Genomic DNA, 20,057 nt, shown 5'->3' with positions numbered 1-20,057 from the left:
CCCCCCATCTCCTTTCCCCACCCCCCCCATCTCCTTTCCCCACCCCCCCCATCTCCTTTCCCCACCCCCCCCATCTCCTTTCCCCACCCCCCCCCATCTCCTTTCCCCACCCCCCCCCCATCTCCTTTCCCCACCCCCCCCATCTCCTTTCCCCACCCCCCCCATCTCCTTTCCCCACCCCCCCCATCTCCTTTCCCCCACCCCCCCATCTCCTTTCCCCACCCCCCCCATCTCCTTTCCCCACCCCCCCCATCTCCTTTCCCCACCCCCCCCATCTCCTTTCCCCACCCCCCCCATCTCCTTTCCCCACCCCCCCCATCTCCTTTCCCCACCCCCCCCATCTCCTTTCCCCACCCCCCCCATCTCCTTTCCCCACCCCCCCCATCTCCTTTCCCCACCCCCCCCATCTCCTTTCCCCACCCCCCCCATCTCCTTTCCCCACCCCCCCCATCTCCTTTCCCCACCCCCCCCATCTCCTTTCCCCACCCCCCCCATCTCCTTTCCCCACCCCCCCCATCTCCTTTCCCCACCCCCCCCATCTCCTTTCCCCACCCCCCCCATCTCCTTTCCCCACCCCACCCCTCTCCTCTCCTTCCCCTCGCTGTCAGAAACACAGACACTGACAGACAGAGAGATAGAGACACTGACAGAGATACACTGGGTGAGGGGGGGGGGGCATCCCAGCACATTGTTGGAGGGCTCCCGGTGCAGTCGGTAAGTAGAAAATGTTTTATTTATTGATTTTTTTTTAATTTAAAAAAAAAATTATTTCTTAGTAATTTTTTTTGATTGATTTATTGGTTGATTTATTGATGTTTTTATCATTTATTATTGATGATGGCTCTTTATTTGTAAAGCTGAAGTGTTTAATGTTTGTAAACTTCCCTTTAAACCCCCCCCATTCCCTACGCCTGATTTGTAACCGATGCCTGATTTTCTAACGTGTAGACAAGGTTTTTTCGAGCATACAAAAATCTTCACTTACTCCATTCTAAGTTAGTTTGGAGTAAGTTTTCACTGCCGAAACTTTGAAAACAGGCATTTGTGGCCGGACACGCCCCCTTTTGAAAAATAAATTCTGTTCCAAAGTGAAACTGTTGTAACTGACTCAAAGTGGAGCAAACTAAATGCCGAGAATTTGAATTTCTAAGATACTCCGTTCTACACCAGTTGCTCCAAAAAATCAGGAGCAACTGAGGCTGAATCTTGGGCCCTATCTTTCTATGAGATCCCCTCTCATTCTTCTAAATTCCAGTGAATATAAGCCGAATCGATCCAGTCTTTCTTCATATGTCAGTCTTGCCGTCCCGGGAATCAGTCTGGTGAACCTTCGTTGCACTCCCTCAATAGCAAGAATGTCCTTCCTCAGATTAGGAGACCAAAACTGCACACGATACTCAAGGTGTAGTCTCACCAACGCCCTGTACAACTGCAGTAAGACTTCCCTGCTCCCTGGACCTACATTTGTCTTCACTAATCTTTCTCTTTTTATATACCTGTAGAAACTTTTGCAGTCAGTTTTTATGTTCCTTGCAAGTTTACTCCGGGCTCTATTTTTCCCCTCTTAATCAATCTCTTGGTCTTTTTTGCTGAATTCTAAACTGTTCCCAATCCTCAGGCTTGTTACTTTTTCTGGCAACTTTGTATGACTCCTCTTTGGATCGAATACTATCCTTAATTTATTTTGTTAGTCATGGTTGGGTTACTTTTCCTTTTGTGTTTTTGTGCCAGAAAGGAATGTATAACAATTGCAATTAATGCATTCGTTCTTTAAATGGCAGACCAATTGTACAAGTACTTTGGTTCTGTCTTCACAAAGGAAGCCACAAATAACCTTCCGGGTGTACTAGGGGACCGAGGGTCTAGTGAGAAGGAGGAACTGAAGGATAACTTTTAGGCGGGAAATTGTGTTAGGGCAATTGACAGGATTGAAGGCCGATAAATCCCCTGGGCCTGATAGTCTCCATCCCAAAGTACTTAAGGTAGTGGCCCGAGAAAAAGTGGATGCATTGGTAATTTTCCAGCAGTCTATCGACTCTGGATCAGTTCCTATGGACTGGAGACTTGCTTAATGTAGCACCATTTTTTAAAAAGGAAGGGATAGAAAACATGGGTAATTATAGACCGGTTAGCCTAACATCAGTAGTGAGGAAAATGTTGGAATCAATTATTAAGGATGAAATAGCACATTTGGACAGCGGTGATCGGATTGGTCTAAGTCAGCATGGATTTATGAAAGGGAAATCTTGCTTAACAAATCTTCTGGAATTTTTTGAGGATGTAACAAGTAGAGTGGACAAGGGAGAACCAGTGGATGTGGTGTATTTGGACTTTCAAAAGGCTTTTGACAAGGTCCCACACACGAGATTGGTGTGCAAAATCAAAGCACATAGTATTAGGGGTAATGTACTGATGTGAATAGAGAACTGGCTGGCAGACAGGAAGCAGAGAGTCAGGATAAACGGGTCCTTTTCAGAATGGCAGGCAGTGACTAGTGGGGTGCCGCAGGGCTCAGTGCTGGGACCCCAGCTCTTTACAATATGTATTAATGATTTAGATGATGGAATTGAGTGTAATATCTGCAAGTTTGCAGATGACACTAAACTGGGTGGCGGTGAGAGCTGTGAGGAGGACGCTAAGAGGCTGCAGGGTGACTTGGACCCTAGTTTTGGATTGGACTACTTCACTTTCCATCTTCTTAAAGAATTCAATCGTGTTATGGTCACTCTTCCCGAAAGGACCCCGCACAACAAGACTGTTAATTAACCCCTTCTCATTACACAATATCCAATCTAGGATAGCTTGTTCCCTAGTAGGCTCCTCAACGTACTGGTATAAAAAAAACATCTCGTACAAATTCATCTTCCACAGTATTATTACTAATTTGGTTTGGCCAGTCGATATGTAGATTAAAGTCACCTACGATTACTGTAGTATCCTTGTTACATGCATCTCTAATTTCCATTTAATGCCATCCCCTACATTAACCACTACTGTTTGGAGGCCTACAGACAACTCCCAAAATGTTTTCTGCCCCTTGGTGCTCCTTAGCTCCACCCAGACTGATTCTACATCTTTACTTTCTGAGCCAATATCCTTTCTCACTATTGCTCTGATTTCATCCTGTACTAGCATATACCACACCACCCCCTTTTCCTTTTTGCCTGTCCTTTCTAACTATCGAATATCCTTGGATCCTTGGATATTCAGTTCCCAACCATGTCTCGGTAATTGCAACTATATCGTATCCGTATACATCTATTTGCACTGTTAATTCGTCGACCTTATTACGGATGCTTTGTGCATTCAGATACTGTACTTTTAGATTTGTCTTTAACATTATTAGACATCTTAACATTATTTTGTACTATAGCCCTATTTGTCTTAGCACTATTTTTTCTTACCTGGACATTATTTGTTAGTGCACTCTTTTTTTTGTTTGTATGCTCTGTCCATTCCTGATCTGGTTGTCCTTGCCACAATCACTTTCCTGCATTGCTTTTTCTTTTATCTTTAGCATTCTAGATTTCTCTCCACTGCGACCATCCCCCCCCACCCCATTATTTAGTTTTAAGCCCCATCTACCTCCCGAGTTATTCAATTTGCTAGAACTCTGTTTCCAGCATAGTTCAGGTATAGTCCGTTCCCACGGAACAGCTCTCTCTTTCCCAAGTATTGGTGGCTGTGCCCCACGAATCAAAACCCACATCTCCCACACCAACCTCTGAGCCACGCATTCATCTCCCTGATTCTATTGACCCTATGCCTATTTGCTCGTGGCTCAAGTGATAATGCAGAGATTATTACCTTCGTGGTTCTGCTTTTCAATTTAGTCCCTAGCTTCTCAAACTCTCTCTGCAGAACCTCTTTCTTTGTCCGACTTATGTCATTGGTACCTACCTGTACTACGACAACTGGATCCTTCCCCTCCCACTCCAAGTTCTTCTCCAGCCCGGAGGAGATGTCCTTCACCCTGGCACTGGATAGGCAACACAGCCTTCGGGACGCACGTTCTCTGCTGCAGAGAACCCTATCGATCCCTCTAACTATACTGTCCCCGACTACAACCACCTTCCACTTTACTCCCCCACCCCCACTTGAATGGCTTTCTGCACCACAGTGCCTTGGTCAGTCTGCTCGTCCATCCCGCAGTCTGCACACTTGTCCACAAGGGTTGCAAGAACCTGAAATCTGTTGGACAAGTGCAGGGACTGAGGCTCCTGCAATACTACCTCCTGGATCCCTGTACCTGCCTCATTCGCAGTCACACCTTCCTGTCCCTGACCATGTGTCAATTCTAAAGTATTTAATATAGAGGGTGTGGCTGCCTCCTGGAGCAAAAGGTTCAGGTAACTTTCTCCCTCACTGATGTCTCGCAATGTCTGCAGCTCGGACTCCAGCTCCTCAACTCGGAGCCGAAGTTTGTCGAGCCGCAGACACTCACTGCAGATGTAGTTAACCTGGACCAAAACGTTCAGCAGCAACATATCTCCTATTTCCCCATTATTTAATTTAATTCATTAGTTTAGTGTTAAAGTATTTACCTTTATATAGTTTATTAAATTAGTTAAATAAATAAAGGTTAGTTTTCAGAATTTAGTTATATGCTGTATGTTAATTTAAAAGAAGAACTTGGCCCACAATCACTACCAATCACTTACCTGCCTTACCTGTGATGTCACCACTGGAGAGTTCTCCCCACCCAGAGCCGTGTGATCTCCAAACTCTGTTTCCCACTCTGTGCTGCTGCACTCCGATATAAGATAGTCACCAAGAAATCAAATGGGAAATTCAGAAGAAACTTCTTTACCCAGAGAGTGGTGGGAGTGTGGAACACACTACCACAGGGAGTGGTTGAAGCAAATAGTATAGATGCATTTAAGGGAAAGCGAGAGAAGGATATGAAGGAGAAGGGAATAGAGGGTTATGCTGATAGCTGGAAGAGGAAAGCTGGGAGACTGCTCTAGTGGAGTATAAACACCAGCATGGACTGGTTGGGCTAAATGACCTGTTTCAGTGCTGTATATCCTATGTAATCCTATGAAGTGTGGGCTCAACGACCACCTCCCACCTGTGACAGGGTCTGTGGCTCTTGTATTGGACTGCACAGCCACCTAAGAACTCATGCTAAGAGTGGAAGCAAGTCTTCCTCGATTCCGAGGGACTGCCTATGATGATGAAGTGTACTCTGAGAGAGATCTTTAAGAGCTTGAATAGAACAGAGGTGTGTATAGTGAGGTGAGAGAATGGGGCAAAAAACTGTTTAGAAAATCAGAAATTAAGTGTAAACATTTTCATCGATTTATTTTTAATCCTTCTGTGGCTGTTTTTCATTTGGGATGTTTGTGGCCATTACTCCATTCTGGGGTAATTTTTGTATTCCAAAGGTGTCCCAAAATGACTTGTAGCAATGTAGGACTTGGAAGTGCTAAACATGAAGTGCAATGCTTCCTGACAAATTTGAAGCATCCCATTGTATATTTCTTGTCACGTTCCATAAGTTTTAAAAGGACTGATCCCTGGATGAGTGTATACTCACATTTTACTCCATGCCAGTCTCTATTAAATCTGTGCCCCTTTTTGTTGTTCTGTTATTTTGCCCTACTTCTAATGTACTCCACGCATCAATGCCCATCTGAAAGACCGGACATTGCTTCAGTGCTTTTGCCTGTGTTTGGACAACTTGTAGGAAGTGTGTTGAATGATTCACCTTCATGTTTTCTCACATCCCTTCCCTTCAAATGGTCTGTGCCTTATCTCTGCTCTGTCTCATCTTCTGATCAACTGAGAATGGCACAGGATGGTTGTAACCTTCTGGTACATAACTGGAATCCTTGAGTTACATAGGAGGAAATTTTCTTTGGAATTTACCAGACAATAGCCTAATTGTGAGTCCTCTGTGGAAAGAAGCACAGAGTTATCCCTAGAACTTTCCTTACACCTGTACAAACCCTGCATCAGTCATTTATGGAAGATGGCAACCCAGCCTGGTGCACGTAGAGTAAAAGTCAGCATACAATCCAGAACTGAGCAATAATGGGAACCTATCCTCTCCCACACAATATCTGCTGAACCTATTGGCGCATCTGTGAACTCCAAACACAGGTTGAGGCTCTTGGAAGCACCTGCACGAGGTAGCATTGTCTCTAACATTGTTGCTACTGATCTAGGAAGAGGACCAGAACCCATCCCAGTCCAACACAGCACCTTCTGTAGACTTACAGTAGGTGGAAGAATTTAACATTCAATCGTGGACAGTGTTATGACACACACATCAGTGGAGTGGCACAAAATTGCGCACACTGGCCAAAATTGACTTAATAGTTACAGAATATCTTGGCCCAGATTTTCCGGGGCCTATGACTGCGTCCTTGGCCGTAAGTACCCGACAAGTTCCAGGTTTATGCATCCCCGGGAATTGGACATTCGCTGGCGGAGAATTGAGCTATTTACCACTCATGCGCATGGTAGAAGCAGGTGAAAGGCTGCCTTTTACCAGCATAAAGGTGAAAATAAATAAATAAATATATATAAAATCATAACATTCAAAAACCTGTGACATAGTTAGTTATTTTTGGCCCCTTGAAAAATGCGTTTTTTTCAAAAAATTAAATTTTTGTTTTAAATGTTTAAATTGTATTTTAATTTAAATATGTAATTTTTTTTCCTTCAGTGCTGTAAAAATGTATTTTTTGGGGTAATTCCTATTAAGTTTATGGGGATTCCGTACATAAATGGAATCCCCATAAGCATAATGGGAATCCCCTTTCTGATTCGTTGGGCTGGCCCACGTGATCCCAGGGATGCTGGGGGACTGCATGCGCCCCTGGGATACTTGGGACGCAACGCAAGCATATGTGTAGAGACCCAGGAGTGCAAGTCTCCGTGGATCCAGGACCATCAGGTAGGTGCGTAGTTTCATTGTAGTTCGGAGGCATCCACCCGTGGGAAGCCTCTGACTGCAAATTCAGACCCGATATAAAAAGAATATGTAAAGGATGATAAAACTTGAGCCACCTGTAGTAAACATTGTGTTGCTATCCAAATAGCCATTTTCTTCTACCAGTATTGATGACCATTGCAGTGCTCATTATGTACAAATTAGATTAAAATTTTGGGTTTAGTTATAAAAGTTTTTTTTGTTAATCCTGTGGGTTACATCCAATTCCATTGACCCAGATTTACTCGTGCAGTTTTTCTGTTTGGGGAATATTAAATTTATGAAGAATGAACTGCCTCAGTATAATACTTTATAATAGGGGTGGGAGGCGAGGGATGAAGGAAGCCTATCTCCCTGTCCGTGTAGTTGTAGATCTCCCACCGATTATGGCATGGATCACCCAGGTCCATTTACCATTTTTTTGTTTCTATATAACAATTTCTCCATTTTTACAGTTTGCTCAGCCTTCAATCATTGCCGTTTGTGTGCAGGTACAATTTGTAAATTTTAATGCTTTTGGCCGTTGCCTTTTGCTTGGCCTCCCACTCCTATATTAGGCCGCAGCCCCCATGCTCCTTCAACATCTGGCTGGGGCTTGCTGCCTTTTGTGCACTAGCCTTGGCCTGCCCATCTTGATCCCTGCTCACCTATTGCCTTGCTGTTCCATGGTTAGGCTAGGGCCTGTTGCCTGCTGTTTCCCCCTTATCCCTTGAATTAAGTATGCTTTTATTTGAAGAATTTTGGCAAAGTGAAGGAAAAGAATAAGCTAAATGTCTTGAAGATTTCCTTTATCCCTTGTTTTAAGAGTGAGATGGCCTTTCCTGTATGAATTTTTTTTTGCTGAAGTTTTGCTGATTTTGCTGAGAATATTGGATTTTGATGAAAAGTCATTGACCTGAAACATTAATCATAAGAAAGATAAGCAACATAAGAAATAGGAACAGGGGTAGGCCATTTGGCCCCTTGAGCCTGCTCCGCCATTCAATAAGATCATGGCTGATCTGATCATGGACTCAGCTCCACTCCTCTGCCTGCTCCCCATAACCCCTTATTCCCTTATTGATCAAATTTTTGTCTGCGCCTGAAATATATCCAATGACCCAGCCTCCACAGCTCTCTGGGGCAGAGAATTCCATTGATTTACAACCCTCAGAAGAAATTTCTCCTCATCTCCGTTTTAAATGGGTGTTTCCTTATTCGAAGATTATGCCCCCTAGTTTTAGTTTCCCCCTGTGAGTGGAAATATCCTGTCACAGCCCCCTCATATTATTTTATATGTTTCAATAAGATCACCTCTCATTCTTCTGAATTCCAATGTGTATAAGCCCAACCGACTCAATCTTTCCTCATAAGTCAGCCCCCTCATGACTTCCCTGACTTCCACTTGGGCATCCAACAAGCATTTGCAGGGTGTGGAGCTGAGTAAGGTTTCCTTTTACTCTGAGCCAATAACCTCAACTTTGGTGGAAAATGCCCTACCTTTTTACATGCCACAACAGGAATTATTTTGTTTTTTGAGTGAGATGACCAATTTGTGAAATTTAAATTTTCGCTGTGGAATCTTGTCCACCAGGAGCTGATTTTAGATCGTCCACGTCATTTTACGTATGATCCTAATACTGGCCAAGGTGGTTTTCATTCAGTCACTTTTATGCCAGGAAGAATGGGACACTGTACCACTCAGCCTTCCTGAGTTTTATCTTTAACCAGAAGTCCTGTGCAGCTTTTTATGTAAGTGTATGTGTTGCTTTGTGTTACATTTGGATAAAAGCCAAAAAGGACTGAAGAGTGGTCAAAAACCGTGGGACAGTTTAATTTCATTGAAGTCTTGCTGCAATTAATTTTTTTTCTAAAGTTTGAGATTCTGTGGTCCTCCAGGAAGAGGAATTTTTTGATTTTCGAATTCGCATAGCAGTGTATAATTAGGGGTGATTGAGGAATGGGGAGAAAACTATGCACAGCTTATTGTAAATGTGTAACCGATATTCAGAAAGACTAGGTAACGCTGAGAGGTTACCTTCTGGTACATTGAATAGATTAAATGACAGTGCTGATTTTATTTTTAAATGAGTGTGCAAAGGGAGTGAAAGACAATTATTTGTTCCCACTTCTAGGGGCACAGGAAGTTCTCATTGATCCAGGTACTGTACTTCTCTGCTTTATTAATTAAATCTAAATGCTGCGGCAGTTATAAATCTTTGTGCTTTTTTTTTCTGTGTGTGATGTTTGCTTACAAATAAGATATTGTTTGCATGCAGAGATCAAAATGCTCAACTGTTGCAATCTTAAATCAGCAAACAGCGTTAGACCAGAAACTTTGCAAATATTTAGAAAAATAATACTGTGTGCTTGATGTACATTGTGCCGGTAAGTTTCTATGATCTGTTACACTGCTAAAAAATGTTCTTGATTTTTGCATAGTTTGATAACGTACAATGGGATCCGGTTGTGCAAGATTGTCAATGAAAGCATTTTGGGTTGTTCCCTTCGACAACCATATATAATAATTTGAAGCTAGTGAAACCATAAGCGAAGATTTTTTATGGCCCTTTAAAGGGGGCTTTGTTATCCCAACACATGATATCCCATTTTTGACACTTGATGTGCTCGCCTGCTTGACTTTGGGTTCGCTAGTTTATAAGGACAAGATTCAGTAATTCTGACATGTTAGAATATGGTTGAATGTGTGTTGGTAGTAGGAAAGTGCTATTTTTCATCCCTTGTCAGCTAAGATTGATTAGCCCAAATTAATTCTGACGTGAAGACTGCACATCTCAAAATGATCCGGAAAATGATTAATCGGACTCATGTCACCACCCACTTGATGTCCCCAGACCTGTTGTTGTTCTCTCCTTCCCTTGAAGGGAAGGCAATCTCAACAGAGGGTTGGCTGCTTATTTCAGGATCCACACCAATAGCAAAATGCTTATAGTGTGGTACAATTCAAAATATCTTACTCACTGACTATTTTTGTTCACTACTTTGTATTGTCTTGGTCTCCTTTCAAAAAAAACAACAGGAGGGAATGGGGAAAATCAATTCCATTACTCTTTGGAAAAAATGCATTAGATACAGATCCTAATAATTAGTAGGCGAAGAGAACTTTTTGTCAGTTAACTGAAGTAGGTTTCACTTGGAGGTAACTGACTTGGGTCGGGGGGGTGACGGGGGATGGGGGTACTAAATTGGATAAGGTTTGAAAGTAGTGCAGGCAGCATGTGAAATTCATGTTGCCTGCTCGTTACCATAAATGCAGTGTTGAACCCAGCATTACAGGCACTGCTGGTTGGCTCAACGCTCAACAGGGAGTCTTTATATCATGTGGAGTCTGCTCTCTACTTAAAGATTGAGGTACTTGTGCATGAAGCACAACAGGTTAGTATGCAGGTACAGCAAGTGATCAGGAAGGCCAATGGAATCTTCCCCTTTATTGCAAAGGGGATGGAGTATAAAAGCAGGGAAGTCTTGCGATAGTTATACAGGGTATTGGTGAGGCCACACCTGGAATACTGCATAAGTTTTGGTTTCCATATTTACGAAAGGATATACTTGCTTTGGAGGCAGTTCAGAGAAGGTTCATGAGGTTGATTCTGGGGATGAGGGGATTGACTTATGAGGAAAGGTTGAGGAGGTTGGGCCTCTACTCATTGGAATTCAGAAGAATGAGAGGTGATTTTATCAAAACGTGTAAGATTATGAGGGGGCTTGACAAGGTGGATGTAGAGAGGACGCTTCCATTGATGGGGGAGACTAGAACTAGGGGTCATAATCTTCGAATAAGGGGCCGCCAATTTAAAACTGAGATGAGGAGGAATTTCTTCTGAGGGTTGTAAATCTGTGGAATTCGCTGCCTGAGAGCTGTGGAAGCTGGGTCATTGAATAAATGTAAGACAGAGATAGACAGTTTCTTAACTGATAAGAGATTAAGGGGTTATGGGGAGCAGGCAGGGAAGTGGACCTGAGTCCATGATCGGATCAGCCATGATCGTATTGAATGGTGGAGCAGGCTCGAGGGGCTGTATGGCCTACCCCTGCTCCTATTCCGAAGTTCTTATTGCCTGCAGTATGAAAGGCTGTCTGCACTTCTTAAAGGGGGAGGGGGGAGGCGCTTTGTTACAGAAGTACCTTTGTTACAGAAGTGCCTCCATTGTGACTGGAACTGCAGTCATGTCTCAGCAGCGGAGAGAAAGGATACCTCGGTTCTCCGATGCAGCACTTGAAGGCCTTGGTGCAGGGAGTCTATGGACCAGATTCTCTACCTGCAAGGGACAGGAGGCCTTCCAGATACACTATGCGAAGGCAGTGGGAGGAGATTGCAGAAGCCGTCAGTGACATCCGTCTTGCCCCAAAGACATGGATCCAGTGATGGAAGAAGTTTAATGACCTGACACGAGTGGTCAGGGTGAGTGAATGCCTCTTCAAATGCCATATGTCACGAAATGCACCTCTAACCTCACACACTGCTCAATGCACCACACCTTCATCACTCACCAACCAACAATCTCGAGCACTCACGACTCATAACTCACAATCATGGTTTCACCTCATCCTCATACACTTACTACAGCTGCGAGCCTCACACCCACATCTCACACCTTGCACACATCACCCAAACACATTATACCACACTCACTTGTACACCTCCCTTTCTCATGCAGGCCAAGGTGGCTCACAACCAGTATGAGCAGGAACAAACAGGTGGGGGACATGCAGAACCCGACTCAGCAGGAGGAGACTGTGCTGGAGATGTCACTGGAGGCCTTGGGCGATCGGTGAGACTGAAATCATTGGTAATGATGATATGCTTATACTTAATACTTCTTTCATCCAACATTCTCTTCTCACTTACAATCTGCTGATGATGTAAGCATGCACATCTTTTTACCCTCTCCCATCCCCTCACCACAACCCGACCCTTGTGTCTTTCTCCTTTCAGATACCCAAGAACTGCCAGCAGCCTGTGCAGGAAGATGTTGAGAGGAGGAGGCACCGCCACTTCATCTGACAGTCCCAGGCATCAGCTCAGAAAATGATGCCACACAAACTTTAGAGGGAAATATAGAGATGGGATCTGCATGTGGTGAGTCACCGGGCACGAATAGGTTGCAGCCAGGCCAGGGGAAAAGGTAGCGCAGGAAGCGCAGGAAGGTGAGGTCACACACGACTTCTGCACGGGTAAGGACTTTGGGGCAGCCTTCAGAAGGAGGGTGATGGGTACGTACACACAAATGCTTGGTGCAATGGCAGGCCTGCCCGAGAGCTTGTTGCCACTGTCGGAGCATGGAGGAGTCCGGCTCAACATTGCATACGGGGCTTTGCACGGAGCTTGGAGCCCATGATTTCCAGGATGAAAGTGATGAGCAACTCCATTAGAGCACTTGTGGTCCGAACCATGATGCTGCGTGTGATTGGCGATGTTGCAGCTTTCATTGCATCATGTGTGGAAGCGACCCAACATCTGAATGCTGCAGTGGAAGTTCAGACTTCTGTCATGCAGGTTCAGCTTGCTGCCATGCAAGATCAGTTTTCTGCCATCATGTCTGGGTTTACGAGTGTGGAAAGGGGCTTGCCGGGTCTCAAACCAGTCCAGCAATCTGTGCTCCAACAGATGACTGAGGAGTGTTGAGCCGCCCCACAGGGGAGTGGCAGTGGTTTCATGGAGCATGAACCTGCTGTCCTCTCAAAATCATAACATATTTTATTTCCACCACTGCCACTCCGCCAGTGCCATTGCAGTTGCCTGTCAGCGAACCAGCTCAGACTGCTGCAGTCGATGCTGAGGTTGTGTCGTCTACAGACTTCTTGGCCCAGAGCTGCTAGAGGTCGTCCTGCACGCCATCTGCAGTGTCTCCCATGGAAAGTCAGCAGTCTTCCACCAGCCATGCTGCAGCCATGGGGGGCGCACTGCGTAGGAACACTAGAATAGGTAAAGCAACATGAAAATCAGACGCCAAAGGAATGAACCTTGGACGAGATGGAAAGCTCCGATTTCATGCTTTTTACGCCATAGATTAGCATAACATTTTTAAGTACTTTTTTTCTCTGCAAACAAGGTTCAAGAGATGCAGGCCTCGACATTCCTGTTGGCATTGGAATGAACATTTTTCCCTTCTGCAAAATTTTATAGCTCCTGAAAAGAGTGTAAATAGAACTTTAAGAGCCAGTAGAAATTTTGTGATGCCATTTTAACCCAAGACCAAATTACTGGAAGAGTGAAGAAAAATGAACATTGTAAGAATTATTTAAATAAATAAGTAGTGGTGCCCCAAGGATTATTTGTAGTGAAAATTATCCCAGGAGTACCACTAATCATTGCTTACAAATGCAAGAATATCCTAATCCTTTGCTTCCTACCACTTAACCAATTTCCTATCTGTGCAAAGAGGTTGTCTCCAGTTTCATGCACCTGAACTCTATGCAATTCCAAATGCTCACGTACTCTTGCCCATAATGAATTCTAGGAAATTTTCCATGACTGTCATTAAATTCACTGCCACGTAGTTACTTGATTTGTCCCTTTCAAAAAAAATTATGTTTATAATGGTGGTTGTTTTACGAGTTTCTGGCATTGTCCCCGAGTCACGAAAGCTTTGGAATGTTACAACTCATTGATTCCCAGGTTCCTCACGTATTTGGGTGCAAGCTCTTTGGGTATAGAGATTTGGTTATCTAATGTAAAATGTTTTAATACTTAATTGTAGTATTTTTCAACCTGATGCACTAGATGTGACTCACTTGGAACCTTTTAAGATCACTGGCCTGCATCAGAAATGTAGAGGTAGAAGACAGCAATTGGTGTGTGCTGTGGTTGAGTTGCAATGGATTTCTGTGGAGCAAAGCAGGGTAGAGACTTGCATTGCTGAGCTACTAATTAGCTATTTCTATACAGTGATGAGAAAAAGATGTGTTGCAAACAATTTGAACCTTTAAATTTATATGAAAAGTTGATTAGCTTCATGTTTGCTTCAATTTAGCCCATGTGTGATGCTTATGTTTCAAATGATTCATTTGCTGCTGAAAAGTGTTGATGCTCTTTACTTACTTGTAAGGTGACCAGAAATGTCTGAGTGCAGTTGAAGATTTGGTATCCCTTTTATTCCTGCAACAGCCAAGAACACGGGCTATGTAACTCATTGACATTAGATCTTGGTCACTTAGCCACTAGAGATAGACTTTGAGACTCGCCTGATTTCCTCCTCAAGAGGAAGAGTGAATCTCAACTTGAAAAGATAGACTTGCATTTATATAGCGCCTTTCACGACCATCAGATGTCCCAAAGCGCTTCACAGCCAGTGAAGTAATTTTTTGAAGTGCAGGAAACACAGCAGTCAATTTGTGCACAGCAAGCTCCCACAAACAGCAATGTGACCATGACCAGATAATTTTTTTTTTTTGTGATGTTGATTGAGGGATAAATATTGGCCTGGTCACCGGGGATAACACACATAAGAACATAAGAACATAAGAATTAGGAACAGGAGTAGGCCATCGAGCCCCTCGAGCCTGCTCCGCCATTCAAAAAGATCATGGCTGATCTGGCCATGGACTCAGCTCCACTTACCCGCCCGCTCCCCATAACCCTTAATTCCCTTATTGGTTAAAAAGCTATCTATCTGTGATTTGAATACATTCAAAGAGCTAGCCTCAACTGCTTCCTTGGGCAGAGAATTCCACAGATTCACAACCCTCTGGGAGAAGAAATTCCTTTTCAACTCTTTTAAATTGGCTCCCCCGTATTTTGAGGCTGTGCCCCCGAGTTCTAGTCTGCCCTACCAGTGGAAACAACCTCTCAGTCGATCTTGTCTATTATTTTAAATGTTTCTATAAGATCACCCCTCATCCTTCTGAACTCCAACGAGTAAAGACCCAGTCTACTCAATCTATCATCATAAGGTAACCCCCTCATCTCCGGAATCAGCCGAGTGAATCGTCTCTGTACTCCCTCCAAGGCTAGTATATCCTTCCTTAAGTAAGCTGACCAAAACTGCACGCAGTACTCCAGGTGCGGCCTCACCAATACTCTATACAGTTGCAGCAGGACCTCCCTGCTTTTGTACTCCATCCCTCTCGCAATGAAGGCCAACATTCCATTCGCCTTCCTGATTACCTGCTGCACCTGCAAACTAACTTTTTGGGATTCATGTACAAGGACCCCCAGGTCCCTCTGCACCGCAGCATGTTGTTATTTCTCCCCATTCAAATAATATTCCCTTTTACTGTTTTTTTTTCCCCAAGGTGGATGACCTCTCATTTTCCGACATTGTATTCCATCTGCCAAACCTTAGCCCATTCGCTTAACCTATCCAAATCTCTTTGCAGTCTCTCTTTGTCCTCTACACAACCCGCTTTCCCACGAATCTTTGTGTCATCTGCAAATTTGGTTACACTACACTCTGTCCCCTCTTCCAGGTCATCTATGTATATTGTAAACAGTTGTGGTCCCAGCACCGATCCCTGTGGCACACCACTAACCACCGATTTCCAACCCGAAAAGGACCCATTTATCCTGACTCTCTGCTTTCTGTTTGCCAGCCAATTCTCGATCCATGCTAATACATTTCCTCTGACTCCGCGTCCCTTTATCTTCTGCAGTAACCTTTTGTGTGGCACCTTATCGAATGCCTTTTGGAAATCTAAATACACTACATCCATCGGTACACCTCTATCCACCATGCTCGTTATATCCTCAAAGAATTCCAGTAAGTTAGTTAAACATGGTTTCCCCTTCATGAATCCATGCTGCGTCTGCTTGATTACACTATTCCTATCTAGATGTCCCGCTATTTCTTCCTTAATGATAGCTTCAAGCATTTTCCCCATTACAGATGTTAAACTAACCGGCCGATAGTTACCTGCCTTTTGTCTGCCCCCTTTTTTAAACAGAGGCGTTACATTAGCTGCTTTCCAATCCGCTGGTACCTCCCCAGAGTCCAGAGAATTTTGGTAGATTATAACGAATGCATCTGCTATAACTTCCGCCATCTCTTTTAATACCCTGGAATGCATTTCATCAGGACCAGGGGACTTGTCTACCTTGAGTCCTATTAACCTGTCCAGCACTATCCCGCTAGTGATAGTGATTGTCTCAAGGTCCATCCCTCCCACATTCCCGTGACCAGCAATTTTTGGCATGGTTTTTGTGTTTTCCACTGTGAAGACCGAAGCAAAATAATTGTTTAAGGTCTCAACCATTTCCACATTTCCCATTATTAAATCCCCTTTCTCATCTTCTAAGGGACCAACATTTACTTTAGTCACTCTCCCGTTTTATATATCGGTAAAAGCTTTTACTATCTGTTTTTATGTTTTGCGCAAGTTTATTTTCGTAATCTATCTTTCCTTTCTTTATTGCTTTCTTCGTCATTCTTTGCTGTTGTTTAAAATTTTCCCAATCTTTTAGTTTCCCACTAACCTTGGCCACCTTATACGCATTGGTTTTTAATTTGATACTCTCCTTTATTTCCTTGGTTATCCACGGCTGGTTATCCCTTCTTTTTCACTGGAATATATTTTTGTTGAGCACCATGAAAGAGCTCTTTAAAAGTCCTCCACTGTTCCTCAATTGTGCCACCATTTAGTCTGTGTTCCCAGTCTACTTTAGCCAACTCTGCCCTCATCCCACTGTAGTCCCCTTTGTTTAAGCATAGTATGCTCGTTTGAGACACTACTTCCTCACCCTCAATCTGTATTACAAATTCAACCATACTGTGATCACTCATTCCGAGAGGATCTTTTTACTCGGAGATCGTTTATTATTCCTGTCTCATTACACAGGACCAGATCTAAGATAGCTTGCTCCCTTGTAGGTTCTGTAACATACTGTTCTAAGAAACAATCCCGTATGCATTCTCTGAATTCCTCCTCAAGGCTACACCGTGCGATTTGATTTGACCAATCGATATGTAGGTTAAAATCCCCCACGATTACTGCCGTTCCTTTTTCACATGCCTCTATTATTCCCTTGATTATTGTCCGCCCCACCGTGAAGTTATTATTTGGGGGCCTATAAACTATGCCCACCAGTGACACTTTCTCCTTACTATCTCTAATTTCCACCCACAATGATTCAACATTTTGTTCATTAGAGCCAATATCATCTCTCACAACTGCCCTGATATCATCCTTTATGAACAGAGCTACCCCACCTCCTTTCCCTTCTTGTCTATCCTTCCGAATTGTCAGATACCGCTGTATGTTTAATTCCCAGTCTTGGCCACCCTGCAACCACGTTTCTGTAATGGCCACCAAATCATACTCATTTGTAATGCTTTGTGCCGTCAACTCATTTACTTTATTTCGAATGCTGCGTGTGTTTAGGTAAAGTGTTTTAATACTAGTTTTTAAACCATGATTTTTAGTTTTGACCCCTCCTGCAGTCCCTTTATATTCATACATATTGTCCCTTCCTATCACCTTGTGGTTTACACTTACCCCATGCTACTCTGCTCTGTTGCCTCCTGCCTTTTGCATTCTTCCTTGGGGTCCTGTTCATCTGCGCTCTCACCCACTCTAACTAGCTTGGAGCCCTCTCCTGGGTTCCGAATACTCCTCGCACTGAGGCACCGAGCTTTCAGGCTTGCCTTTTTATTACACTTTGACCCTTTAGAATTTTGCTGTACATTGGCCCTTTTTGTTTTTTGCCAAGGGTTTCTCTGCCCTCCACTTTTACTCATCTCCTTTCTGTCTTTTGCTTCTGTCTCCATTTTGTTTCCCTCTGTCTCCCTGCATTGGTTCCCATCCCCCTGCAATATTAGTTTAACTCCTCCCCAACAGCACGAGCAAACACTCCCCCTGGGACATTGGTTCCGGTCCTGCCCAGGTGCAGACCGTCCGGTTTGTACTGGTCCCACCTCCCCCAGAACCGGTTCCAATGCCCCAGGAATTTGAATCCCTCCCTGTGCACCACTGCTCAAGCCACATATTCATCTGCGCTATACTGCGATCCTGCAATAACTCCCCTGCTCTTCTTCAAAATAGTGCCTTGAGATCTTTTACGTCCACCTGAGAGAGCAGACGGGGCCTCAGTTTATCATCTCATCCAAAAGACGGCACCTCCGACCGTGCAGCCCGACCTCAGTACTGCACTGGAGTGTCAGCCCAGATTTTTGTGCTCAAGTCTCTGGAGTGGGACTTGAACCCACAATCTTCTGACTCAAAGGTGTGAGGGTGCTACCAACTGAGCCACAGCTGACATCCTGCATGGAGCATGGCTTGTTCCACAAGTTCCACTATATTTCTGGTAGATGTGTGTGTACAGTGCTATGGTCAGAAAGGCACTCGACTGCGTGTTTTATCAATTCCCTGCCTCTGGCCTTTTTTTGGGTCATTGAGATAATTAGGAGCCGTGACTGGCCTCATAAACTCACCTGCCTCCAAATCAGCACTGTGCCTGTTGCAAAGGGTCTCTGTAGGTTGTGCATTTGTATGGTTCTGACTCTTAACTGTGAGAGTGGCATTTCTTGGCTGGGTTGGGCCTAAAGTCTCTTCTGACTAATGTATGGATCGAGTACATGTGGAGCATGTGACAACTGGAGATCCTTGTGCATGATTTCTGCTTCGATCTGAAGAGGTGCTCGGTATTGTGGGGCCCTGTTTCAGTTGACGTGCTTTGCCTAGCCCCGCAAAGCTGAAGAGGACCCAACAACAACAGGAGAAGCCGCAACACCCCACTTTCCACCCAGACACGTCTGAGTCATGCACGACCCCAACCTGCATCATTTTGCTCAATTTAAGCCTTGTGGCAAGGAAGACCTTGACACTTGCACTGCAGGGATAGTGTAGAGGAGTTATAATTACCCAAATGTTTTACAATCCTATGCAAGTTTACGGAATAGAAGGTGACCATTTGGGCCATCATGACTGTGTTGGGTCTTCGTCTGCGTATCTGAATGATTTGTGGATTGTGACGGGTAACAGCTCTTGTTTAATGTAAATTTTGCTGAACTCAATAATTGTTTAATTTTGTTAATAAATGGCTTAGGAACAGAAATTGAGATTTCTAGACAAGATTTTCACTCTTTCAAATGCATACTTTGTGCTCTTTCTCAACCTCTAGGTGCATTAACAACAAATGGCATCAATGCAGACACTAGTACAGAGATTGGAAGGGCGAAGAACTGTTTGAGTCCTGAGGATATTATTGACAAATATAAGGAAGCCATTTCTTACTTTGGGAAGGTAATCCTGAAATTACATATTATCGAGTTATATATATATATTTTTTTGACATTTTTTCACATTGAAACTTGATTTGTTTTGTTTTCTTCTGGAGTTGGAAGATAAGCAGTACATTGGAAAAAGTTGAGGATAAAATATTTGAGACATTTCGCCAAACTTTAATGTAAAATAATTCACACTTCATCTCAGCCATCCTTTACATACCATAGAGATTGGCAAAGCTTGATTTGGTTTTGGGGAAATGATCAGTCAAGCTTGGTTCATACATATTTGTGCAGATAAATCAACATTGTAGTAAAACTACATCAATGTACAGATGTTCATAGAATGTTGCATACAAACATACAAAATTGATGGGGTGGAAATGACCAGCTGGTCCATCTAGCCTGCCCCACACCTTGTGATGCCTGGAGCACGTGACTAGATACATTTCTCCCCCACCCAGCAATGTTGTATTTATACATTTTTAATACTGCAATTTTAGAAACTGCAGATTTAATTTTAATGTGAACATAATCGTTTACATATAGATCGATCGTACTCCTTTTATTGCCTACGTTGCATTTAGATGTGGTCAGTTTACTTGTTGCTTTATTCAGTGGCCTGGAATTTTCTGCCAGCGGCCAAACAAAGGCCTTCGCCGCTGACCCCGAAGTAAACTTCGCACAAAGATCTCGAGATCTCTGTGTTGAGAAGTTTAGGTTTTCTGATGTGCAACTCAAATCAATTCACAGCGAACTGCTGTGATGGCAAGAAGCTGTCGAAGCAGCCAATCAAAACGCAGAGTTCTCACTGCAAACAAGGAAGTGGGTCAGCTCTTAATTCTAACTTTTAAAAAATGTTCGCGAAAACAAAACAGAGATTGGGGCTCTCACATGGGGAAAAGGCAAACTTGAAATGAAGATGAACAAACGTTTTTTTTTAAAAAAAAAAGCTCTTT

The 20,057-nt window shown here is 43.6% G+C and overlaps 1 protein-coding gene across 7 annotated transcripts in view; it reads left to right on the top strand.

The window, feature by feature from the left end:
* trappc9 (trafficking protein particle complex subunit 9) overlaps nucleotides 1-20,057 on the top strand; it is a 1,402,808-nt gene that overhangs the window by 121,947 nt on the left and 1,260,804 nt on the right. For 6 of the 7 annotated variants that reach the window (XR_011595734.1, XM_070892854.1, XM_070892846.1 and 3 more), the window contains 2 exons: nucleotides 9,055-9,081; nucleotides 18,996-19,117. Coding sequence is in view for 6 of the 7 variants with exons in the window: in XM_070892854.1 (XP_070748955.1) it covers nucleotides 9,055-9,081; nucleotides 18,996-19,117 (149 nt within the window). In the remaining variant the exon portion in view is untranslated. The remainder of the gene's footprint in view (nucleotides 1-9,054; nucleotides 9,082-18,995; nucleotides 19,118-20,057) is intronic. The other variant, XM_070892863.1, reaches the window with a different exon arrangement.

This window comes from Pristiophorus japonicus, chromosome 1 (genome assembly GCF_044704955.1).
Source record: "Pristiophorus japonicus isolate sPriJap1 chromosome 1, sPriJap1.hap1, whole genome shotgun sequence".
NCBI classification, from domain to species: Eukaryota; Metazoa; Chordata; class Chondrichthyes; family Pristiophoridae; genus Pristiophorus; species Pristiophorus japonicus.
Note: the sequence above shows the minus strand (reverse complement) of the source record. Positions and strands in the feature narration are given on the sequence as shown.